This window comes from Primulina huaijiensis, chromosome 2 (genome assembly GCF_012295235.1).
Source record: "Primulina huaijiensis isolate GDHJ02 chromosome 2, ASM1229523v2, whole genome shotgun sequence".
NCBI classification, from domain to species: Eukaryota; Viridiplantae; Streptophyta; class Magnoliopsida; order Lamiales; family Gesneriaceae; genus Primulina; species Primulina huaijiensis.
The window spans coordinates 23175438-23186843 of NC_133307.1; the positions used below are offsets into that span (position 1 = coordinate 23175438).

General features: G+C 33.4%; 2 protein-coding genes across 3 annotated transcripts in view; one reads left to right on the top strand and one right to left on the bottom strand.

Annotated features, from left to right (window-relative positions):
* The window catches only part of LOC140970648 (very-long-chain aldehyde decarbonylase CER1-like), a 10830-nt gene extending 7933 nt beyond the window's left edge, over positions 1 to 2897 (top strand). The window contains exons 5-10 of the mRNA XM_073432461.1: positions 286 to 661; positions 1322 to 1429; positions 1537 to 1737; positions 2000 to 2098; positions 2185 to 2358; positions 2683 to 2897. Of these exons, the coding sequence (XP_073288562.1) occupies positions 286 to 661; positions 1322 to 1429; positions 1537 to 1737; positions 2000 to 2098; positions 2185 to 2358; positions 2683 to 2841 (1117 nt within the window). The 3' untranslated portion in view covers positions 2842 to 2897. The remainder of the gene's footprint in view (positions 1 to 285; positions 662 to 1321; positions 1430 to 1536; positions 1738 to 1999; positions 2099 to 2184; positions 2359 to 2682) is intronic.
* A 277-nt stretch (positions 2898 to 3174) lies between these two features.
* On the bottom strand, positions 3175 to 7962 carry LOC140970649 (UMP-CMP kinase 3-like). 2 transcript variants are annotated; one of them, XM_073432463.1, is made up of 10 exons: positions 7773 to 7962; positions 6671 to 6731; positions 6168 to 6219; positions 5757 to 5874; positions 5114 to 5270; positions 4853 to 4933; positions 4638 to 4745; positions 4262 to 4333; positions 3639 to 3693; positions 3175 to 3353 (listed from the first exon to the last, which is right to left on the bottom strand). In XM_073432463.1, the coding sequence occupies exons 2-9, from the start codon at positions 6698 to 6700 to the stop codon at positions 3682 to 3684; spliced, it is 630 nt and encodes a 209-aa protein (XP_073288564.1). In that variant the 5' UTR covers positions 6701 to 6731; positions 7773 to 7962; the 3' UTR covers positions 3175 to 3353; positions 3639 to 3681. The 2 variants fall into 2 exon arrangements, with proteins under 2 accessions (XP_073288564.1, XP_073288563.1); XM_073432462.1 differs by lacking the exon at positions 3175 to 3353 and having other exon boundaries at positions 3448 to 3693.
* Positions 7963 to 11406: the final 3444 nt, after the last annotated feature.

The following is an 11406-nucleotide window of genomic DNA, read 5'->3' on the forward strand; positions in this document are numbered from 1 at the left end:
TATATATTAAATTTTTATTAAGAGGTCATCTTCAACCTCCCTAGCTAATGCCTAATGACCTATAGCTACGACCCTTAGCCCCTTGAGACACCTACCCGTCTTTGGAAATATATAAAACGCTCGCTATTTTTTTTATTACATGGATGAAGGGTTTTTTTGGCTATCAAGTTTACTGTACCAAAAGTGAGATGAAGTTTACTGTTTTAATATCGAGAATAAGCTCAATATGTGCATGACCTTTGTGTATTATAGGACTAAAACGAACTTACTTATTTCTTGACACAGGTATCATTCCCTTCATCACACACAGTTTCGAACCAATTACTGCCTTTTCATGCCATTATACGACTATATCTATGGTACGATGGACAAATCTTCAGACACGTTGTATGAAACTTCACTTCAACGAAAGGAAGACACCCCCGATGTGGTGTACTTGACGCATCTAACTACACCCGAGTCCATATATTATCTTCGCCTAGGTTTCGCATATTTGGCCTCGGAACCTCATAAGTCGAAGTGGTACTTAAGGTTGATGTGGCCCGTCACGCTTTGGTCTATGATGATCGCGAGGATTTATGGACGTTCGTTTATTGTTGAGAGGAACATCTTCAATGACCTAAAATTGCAGACGTGGGCGATTCCGAAATATACTGTTCAAGTAAACGTTGCTTCCATATCTCTATATATGTTACATACATATTTTTAGTTCTTATACACCATTTTAATCAAAATGCAAAGAGACTGGCCATTTTCATACCGTAGCTGCAGGGGCTACACTATGGAATCTACTGGCTAGCTAGACTCTTAACAATATAATTCTTAGTATATATAACTACTTCACATGCGTTTGGACATGCATATTAACTTTGCGCAACGAATTGTCGAAATAGCTAGAGACGTACATTACACAATCTTACAACTGTTTCAAGCTTCTGCACCGGAGATATGCATTCATTCTTCCCTGGTAGACATATGTTTAGAATGTCCGTGGCGGACGATAGACTCTGCTTTATAATATTATGTTGAGCCCACAAGGTAAGGAGGCTAGCTACATAAAGACTTTCTCGGTGGACTCGATGAGTCGCTCATTCATATTAGTCCTCCCTACAACTAATTTAACATTGTACGAGCTTATGTATGAATACTTCATAACTTGAGTTTTCCACAACCCGATATATATGGCCTATGGGATAGTAGAACGCACGTACAAAAGGTTTACTAATAACATTTTTCTGGGGTTTTGTCCCACCAAATTTTTAATATTTCATTCAACCTCTGAATGAGATTAATATATAGTTGGTTACGTGATTGCTTGTAGTATTACATGAAATGGCAAAGGGAGTCCATCAATAAGATGATTCAGGATGCAATAACTGAAGCTGAGGAGAAGGGCATCAAGGTGTTGAGCCTGGGCCTATTGAATCAGGCAAGAATCAAATCTACAACATTTACATTCTCCGAAAGAAAAAAAAAAAAAAAAAACAAGACCTTGTAACATATTTCTATCTTTCAAACTTTCATGTACGTACGCAGGAAGAAGGGCTTAATGGAAGTGGTGAGCTTTTCGTGAGAAAGCACCCTGGTTTGAAGGTGAAGCTCGTAGATGGGAGTAGTTTAGCTGTCGCTGTGGTGTTGAACAGCATCCCAAAAGGTACAACTCAGGTGGTCCTAAGGGGAGACTTATCGAAGGTTGCTTATGTTATTGCTCTTGATTTGTGCCAACATGGTATCCAGGTATGTTAACAAATATATAGGGATTTTAAAGCCTTTCGGTTATGAAAAGCTATGACGTGATCAGATTGAAATGCTCTTTTATCCCAATGAAATATATGGAAAAAATATCCTTGAAAAAGCTGTATGATTCAGCATTGATTATGGCATAATTCTATTGAATAAAGATAAAAATATATGCATACTTTTTTGTTACAGACATGAAAAAATGATAGAACTATGATGTTCCCATTTCATTTGGTATTAAAAATTACGAACATAATAGGTATTTACACTACGTGAAGATGATTATCAAAGTCTAAAAGCAAGGCTTAGCAAGGAGGCTGCAAAAAATTTAGTTCTCTCCAAAACCAGTGTTCCGAAGGTTAAATTTACTTCTCTCTTATTTTATTTTTGCCTCCTGTATTATAGATATCTAAATGAGTAAAGAATTGGTGATTATTTGAGCAGATATGGCTTGTCGGAGATGGACTAAACGAAGAGGAGCAGCTTGAGGCCCCGAAAGGAACAACTTTCATTCCCTTTTCGCAGTTTCCTCCTAAGAAGCTGCGCAGGGACTGCTTCTACACCTATACACCAGCAATGTTGGCTCCCAAGAATCTTGAAAACGTCGACTCTTGTGAGGTTAGAGATGAAAAGTCTCCCAGTTTCATCTTGTTTCTTGACATGTAAAACTTATAGTTTACCATACCCGATCATACAAATTCGTAATACTCCTGTCATTTGTCGAAGGATCGTTCAAAATGGTTTATAAAACTACGTATGAGATTTATCTCGCAATTTAATTTGGTTAATCCGTTTCATAGAGAAATGAATATAAAGTGATTAATGAACTTCATTGTATACGTATAGTCTCCCTTGTGCGGTCCTATGGGTCTAATGTTATTTTCCGGGAAAAAATATCTATCAATTCACTTGAAATCTTTTGATCATTTGTTTAAATGTCAGAACTGGTTGCCAAGAAGAGTGATGAGTGCATGGCGAATAGCCGGAATCCTCCATGCCATGAAAGAATGGAACGTGAATGAATATGGAAACACGATGTTTGATACCGAGAAGATCTGGCAAGCCAGCCTCGAGCACGGGTTTCGTCCCCTTTCTTATTAATCGAAGCCAGAAGAATGAAGTCGAAACATCTGCCATTTATCCTTGCTTGTGTTTAATGCAACAATTTATGCGGGTATGTTGGTTTGTGTGTGTGTGTGTGTCGTCCTTTATTTTAGATGCAAACGTATCTGACGTGATTTCATGAGTGTGATGATTTTTTTGATTTCCCACAGATAACATGATGAAAATCATGTTATGGTTTGTATTTTTTTCGAATATGGGGTGAGATTCACTATGGAATAACGTCAAAGTCCATGCAATAAGACGCATCTCAACATTAACAAGCCTCTCAGGTCCTAAATTATGTGATAGATTTCTGTAAGAACAAATAAGTCATTTAGAATGTCAGATACAGTGACAAATACCAGTAAAAACTCATCACAGCTATAATTATTTGGTTCACATCATCATCAATATTATTTTCATATCAAAACAAAATCGAAAAGTAAGCCTGTATAAACAAACTAACGGAGAACATCAACTTCCGAAGAGTATTGCGAAAATCCGACCACCTGCAGAAGAAAATCCATAGTCGTGGGCAATTTACGTTAACGATGCGAGGATGGCATAATAGCCAAGCAGGTCAGAATTTAGTACAATGATGTATCACTTAAACATATTGCAACACAAGCTAACTCCATTTAGTTAAAACAACTCCTTCCATTGCACAAAACATAAAGGCCACCGGGTGAATATCAAAGAAAAATTTCAAACTACTAAATATTCTTCTATGGATGTGAAGAAAAGAAATCAGGAAATAAAACGAAATAACATCAAAGCAATTTTTGGTGATATACCCGGACTGAATCTGCAGCAAATATCATGGCTGAAGTTGCAACTCTATGCAGCAACCTGTCACAATTTAGGAAAGAAATCTATTAACAGCATGAAGTGTTCGTCTCACAAATGATGCATGTCATATCACAGCTAAATATTCTGTTCGACACACTGAGTGACGAAATACGGAGTAGCCTTACTACCTGATGCAAACATAGTTAAATTCTCAGGAACATCCTGGATAATCTTCGTCAAGAGATAACGAAATCCGCTTTCATATTAAATTGTTGGCATTTTTACCATTTCATTTTCCATTTGTTCGAGTCTTAATACAAAGCATTTGCCACCTGCATGGGCCGTGTTTTCTGTGGTAATCTCTTACCTAACAGTCTTACACTGTGATTGCAAGGTTTGTAGGAAGATGGCATAAATACAAATTAGTACATAAATAATTGATGATTATCAATTCATTCCAATTACATACAAATATCAAACCTTAAGAGCATTTCTCTTAGATTCATTAAAGACAAATGTGCCATTTTATCATACACCTCATCCAACAGCATTTTGGTAACCAATTTACAAATTTCCTTCTCCATGAATTAAATTGAAGGCAGTTCTTTAAAGCATGATGCTGCTTTACCTTGTCGCCTAATGTGGTGAAAACTGACTTCACGTCCTCAAAAACTTCTTCAATTGGCTTTGTAGCATCAATCTATATTAAAAGAAGCATAAGTTAAAAACAACCAAAATCTTCATCCTTAGGAGATAATAGTTGGAAGACTCGGTGTGGGGAGAGAAGGGGAAGTAGAACCTCGTCAAATGGCAAAAGGTATGTAAGTTTATAAAATACAAGTTTCGCCCTTCCCAAAAACCAATAAATCCTTCTGCTTCACACAGCAATTACATTCCTTGGTACTCACTACTCCCATATGTAAGAGAGCAGGGCGGAAAAGAATATTGTGTTCTGAACTTTCCTGTGCACCTATGATTGAGGGTAGTATGAAAGGGAACTTTACCTTTCTGACTTTCCCCTTTGCATTGTAATACTCGATCACAGGTAGACTAGATTCCAAAAAGACCTTAAACCTCTTCCTTATTGTCTCAATGTTATCATCTACTCTACCCTTCAAGCAAGGAAAGAACAAAACAACAAGCAATATCACACAACTGGATGAAGATTCAAGAGAAGTGTAAAAATTTGCCAACAAAATCAATGAAAGATGTGTCAAACCTGGTTCCTGTTCAACAGGCGCCTCTCCATCTCCTCTTCCGAGCAATCAAAGAAAAGCACAAATTCTGGCTCAATTCCTGTCTGGAATACAAAGCCGGAGAGGATCAGATGAAAGTGAGGGAAAAATTAGTAATAACTAACGTTAGTTTCAGAACCTTCAATGAAATGAGCCTACTCAAGCATTTGAAACATGACTTTATGATAAAATAAACTTTGACATATTGCCTTGAGGGATTTGAAGAGGTATAAAAAAAGACTTACAACAGACTCAAATGCTGCACGATTCTCCTCATTGCGAGGGAAGCCATCAATAAGAAACTTGTCGTTTCCATTTTCCTGTATTGCTCTTTGGAGAAGCTTAATCGTCACCACTGAAGGTACAATTTTCCCCTCCTTGATCATGTTATCAATCATAGTGCTACATATCATGAGACAAACTGTTGGTGAACAATTGTAAATGGTATCTGACTGCAACAATTTATTTCAAAGCAACATAAAGGAATTATAGTTTATCCAGACTGAGCAGTTAAAAAATCACAGCATTACTTTTAGATAGAGTTCCTTTGACACAGACCTATATCTTTAAAATAAAGCAACTATATCGATCACAATATTACTATCACATTCGCTAGGCATGCAATTCAGAGATTCCGTAAACCAGTTTTAGAAAATAAGAACTAATCAGTGATTGGCAATGTAAAACAAGGTTGTCTTAAATACAAAAATCTTTCTAGTACCAAACAAAGAAAGAGGGCCTAGGGTCAAGAATGAAATTACAGCACATTAGAAAGTCAATTCAAAACCTTATTTGTTCAGAAGAAATTTCAAAAAATTCAACTAAATTATTTATTTTGACGAAATTCACTACTGATTCTAGAGTGTTGGGGTTACAATGGGTACATACCCATTTTCAGAACCAGATTTTATCTCAGCTCTGAGAAGATCACCAGCACTAAGATGGGTAAATCCAAAATTTTCGACGATATTTGCACATTGGGTTCCCTTCCCACTGCCAGGGCCACCTACTCGAGTTAGAACAGAGAAACAACCCATAAGTCAGAAAAGCATCAGAATTTGAAGCTCGAGAGAAAAAAAAAGGTTCATTAATTACACAAAAGATGCAGATTATTTGAGAAAAACAATCTTCACCATGAAATTTGTTTCGATTATTCTTGCTCTCGTTTTTAATTGAGTTGCAAAATTACCAAAGAGAGGAAGAACAAAAGATTATTTTCCACCTGATTATCTTAAAGACCCTAAAGAGAATAAAAACTGTAAGAATACAGGGGTATATAATCAAAACAAAAACACTCACCGAGGACAAAAATAACTGTTACGCTCTTGTTTGTTCCACTTCCAATTGTTTCCTGCACCAAATTTTATTTATATATAAGGACTCTGTCCACAGAATTTTGCAATTTTACTTTATTCTATCTGGAGATGAACAAGAAGTAAGTTATCATGCCCCATGGTTGAAGTCAGAATTTTGCGTATATATGAATGCATGATTTAACAGAAGTATATATACTTGCATATATATGCCTGTGAAGAACTAATGTGCACAAAGAGAGAGGATAGAAAATTTTATCTGAACTTTCACTCAGGAAAATAGAAAGTTAATATGCCCCATCACCCATGGTTGAAGTCAGGATTGCCTTTCTCAACAAAATCTTCACAAGCTATCTTATATACAGTAAATTAAAAGAAAAATTACAAGGAACTGCACCTTTAATTTCTAATTCTTGACTGGGGTAAAATTATAGACACGACTCGCAACAATATTTAAAGAAAATCTCGATGCAAAGCAAACATAAATACCTCTTTTGCAGCATCAAGTACAGTACCCATGATTGTCTATAAAGCGATTGTAACAAATTATCTGCAAGCACAAGATATAGGCCGTGCAGTTAGGATTTATGTAATTCGTAAAAACTATTATCCTACAATACAAACAAATGATAAAAAATCACATGGCAAAGAGACCAGAAGTACCAATGTTGAGAACATTAATCAGATCAATTCAGATCCAAGTAGCAAACAATCCTCAGATTTAGTGAAAATTGTAACAATAAACATTCAAATACTCATCTTCACTCTCAAAGAAAAGATCAATGAGCAGATAAAAGATAGCGCCTGAATGCTACGTTGGAACACATTCAAATACTTATACCGCGAAGTCTGTAATCTTCACCATTCAACGTCTCTAATCAATAAACGTTAAACTATTGAAAGTCGAAGGCTTATGATACTGCATATAAGCATATATGAACACATAAAATAGATGTCTTTTCACTCTGGTGTGGTCTATTGACCACGACACATCGTATCCATTCAAGATGAGTTCACCGATAGAAGCTTCATATCTGAAAAATGACCACGATTCGGTGGTCATTACAAGTGAATCTTAAAAGGGACTTCACAAAATTGAGAAATTGTTCAGATCTACTTAACCAACGTATGAAATTATTTCAGCACTGAAAGCATAGACAGCACAAAATCTAACATAAAGAGAAGCTTGAAATTCCAACAAATGAACCATTAATCTCGATAAAATCAGCAGATCCCAGAAAGCCATCCCATTTTCACAAACGAGATTCCCATATTGGAATGAAAATTCGAATTCCTCAAGAAGATTTGGTTCGAGAATCCGGCTAAACAACTATCCCAAGCAAATGACAAGAAAAAACGCAGAAAAAATTCCAGTCCCCGGTCATCCAACTATTGACCGAAATAATCATATCAGATCATGCACACAAAGCGACGCATCTAAGATAGAAAACCCGATAAATTCAATAAATCAGAAGCGGGAAATCCTCGCAGAACGTTGTGGTCACATAAGCTAAAACAGAGATCGTGAAATCAAGAATTTCCCAGATCAAGAAAATGAGAAACCTGCAGGAAAACAAGATCTGGTTCTCACCTTATTGTCGTGGTTGCAAGAGGGAGTGAAAAATGCGAAGATCGAGTGACGGTAATTAAGGGGAAAAAACGCGAGAATGCGTATTTGAGGAGGGAAGAACAAAATTCTGTGGGCATATCCTTAAATTACACTCTTTTGTTTTGCGTGGATGCTTAGCGTGGGATCAACGGTTACAAAGTCGTTTAAATAATTGCACGTGTTTCTGTTTTGATAATTATAGAATAACGTGAAATTATATATTTTCATTAAAATTTCCAAATTTTGTGTCATATATCGGCAATTAATGCTCTCTTTTATTTTCTTGTCGACGAAATTTCAAACGACAACCCAATCACGCAAAATGACGGATAAATTAGCACATAAAAAGCTTGTACATTTTTAGTGTTATCAATAATGTTGTTACGATGAATTCCAATCGATAAAATAGGTGACTGTTTAATCAAAATTAAGGAGTTTGATTCTCTTTATCAATATTTTTTCAGATGAGTTTGTCACACATGAATTGATCAGTAAAGTTTATCTGACTAACTTTGTTTGCAATCAATCCGCTTAGAGATTTACCTCGTACATATTGAAAGATAACGATCGCAGGTTCTTATGTGTTTTTATTTTTTGTACATGGTAAAATTTATAGTCATAACATTCAACTCATATGTCAAGTATTTTATCAAGAGTAAAGTATGAAAACAATTGATTCCGCTAAAATTTATATAAACAACATATGAAATAAATTTTTGACTAAAAAAATCATTCGATCAAATATTCATACTAAAAAAAAAACTATTCAATCGAAGATTATTCTTCTCTTCTTAAAATGCCGTTAGCTTCATTCATACATTTGAAAAAATTATTGCTATTATTTTTTTTATTGAAATCATCTTGATTTGATTGATAATTTGATATTGTTAAATTAACTATTATAGGAATAAGATTCGGGTTCCTTAATTTGCACATTTGTTGCTTCTGGAATGGAATCGTATACCATATACATGGAAAGAAGTTGTCATGGGGTGAAATTCGTGATGCTGGTCGAATTGAAGATATGTCTTACCGTTGATTAATAAGCAGTTTCATAAGATTTTTTGATAATTTTTTAATAACGAATTTTGTGGATGCGATCGACTTAAATTCTATCATAAAAGTTGTTTCAAAAAAAAATTTCTACCATAAAAGTCAAAGTATAATAATAAAAACTATTGAAATTACAAGAAAAACCATTTAATGCTCGTAATCAGTCACATGTGATGTATCCCCCGTTTACTCCAATACACATGGGGGTCTATAATTGTTAATTTTAAATTCATTTACTTGCGATTTGAATTTCACTACCTTTTACTTATTGAAGTGCAAGAGTTTATCGTCTTCTTCACGACATTAACGCAAACCAGTCTCAATGGGGCTGGCCCAGATATTTTTGTAGCAGGCCTGGCCCACTGTTTTTGGCTCGCTACGTGTCCGAGAATAATGAATTTCTTAAAAAAATCCCTAAATGAAAATTAAATAAGTTTCATATAAAAATTTAAGGATAATTATATCAATCACCTCTGAGATTTGTAGTAGCTAAAAGTCCAAGTATAATTAAATGTTGCATTTATCCTCTTGAGATTTGTGAAAATAGCTATTTTACACTAATAAGTATCTTACATTTTTAAGAGCTAAATATAAGATTAATACAAACTTCAGGGGTGTATGTAAAAATAAAATTAGACATCTTACGACAGAACCCACGAACGTTCGTGGGCACCAACCTGAAAAAGGAATCACGTGCTTTCCACGTGACGGGTACGATATTAATGTCTCATATTCTGAACATACCTAACGTCTTTAATGCCATTTTTTTAGCATGTGGAAGGATTTGTATGATCAGATTTGAACTCGAAATCACATTCTACATTTTTTATTTTTGTGTCAAATAAACTATAAATTATCGACCAATTTTTTTATGTATATAGCTACAAAACTGAAAGAAGAATGAATGTTTGAGTTTAAATGATTTGGAATTATTGTACGGTGCACATTATTGATGTTTTATTTAAAACGTTGAGTGCGGTTGGAAATATATCAGTGGCCAATTTGAAATCTTTATTGCCCTAATTTATAATTTCAGGCTACTTTAATATTTTATTTATTTTCCCTTATTAAATTTTCATTCAAATTCAATTTAAAAAATATATAACATACTGTTGGACAAGAAATTATATATTTAATAACATTAATTAATATGCGAACTAATTGATAGGCGGCACTTGGACTTCTGTTTTTTTGTAGAATCGTTTGAGGAAAAAATGTTGTGCAAAAAGTGGTAAATGATTTTTTTTAATGTTTAAGGTTGATTATTGCTTGTATTTATTCTTGAAATATTAATATATAATAATCTATTACTTGTATAAAAAAAATGCAAGCTAAATTTTATGTGACCATTTATTAAAGAGTATGTCTCTTGTGAGACGGTCTCACGAATCTTTATCTGTGAGACGGGTCAACCCTATCGATATTTACGATAAAAAATAATATTTTTAGTATAAAAAGTAATAATTTTTCATGGATGACCCAAATAAGATATCTACCTCACAAAATACGACCCGTGAGACCGTCTCACACAAATTTATTATTATTAAAATCTAACTTGAATAATAATGATACTCTTATTAATACACTTTTTCTAATGTATCAAATTATATTTTGTGTGCGCTTAGGCCATTTCCAACCACAAAATCTATTTTAAATTTTACACTAAAATAGTGCGATTTCTGCACCAAATATAACATTCATCTCCAACTCATTTACTTCAAATCTTACACCAAAAAGAATATTCTCGAAATATTTCATTTACTTTACATATATTAATTATTATATTTTATTTAATATATTTAAATTATGACTAATGTTTTATTATTAATAAATTTTTCTAAATGTATTTTCTTTCGATTATTATATTTGTATTTGAATTATGTGTTTCAAATTGCATTTGTATTTCAATTATATTTTTCATTTTAGTTATGAATTGTATTGTTATAATAATTTTTTGTATTAAATTATATTAATTAAAAATCATTAAATCAAATTAGTTTTTAAATATTAATAATTAACATAAATAAATAAATATTTTAAAAATCAACAATTATATTTTTTAAAATTTTTAGGATTAAATATCTAATTATTAAAATAAATATTATACTATTATTTTATAATATTTACAATTTTTAATAAATACACATTTAAAAAAATTAAAAATTAAAATTAAAAAAAAATGACCCCTGGCGCAGGGGGAGAGGTGCAGCCCCATTGGAGCATTGAATGCTGCGTTTACATCATTTTGAAACAGCGTTGGAGTTGCCCTTAGCATTTAGATATACAGTTCTCGGTACTTGAGCGTTTAATAATTTGTGGAAATATTATGAGCTCATAACCAACTCGAAGAATAATAATAGATTATTATTTGCATAATTATTATTTTTTTAATGAACCACACAAATTTACTAAATTATTTTAAATTTATTTCAAACGCATTCATTGTTGTGCATTCCATTAAATGAGAATCCCAAATTATTTTTTACAAGTTGGTTACATTAATTATCAAAAAATAAAACAGAACAATAAAGGCAAAAACTTGTCTGAAACGATCTCACGATTC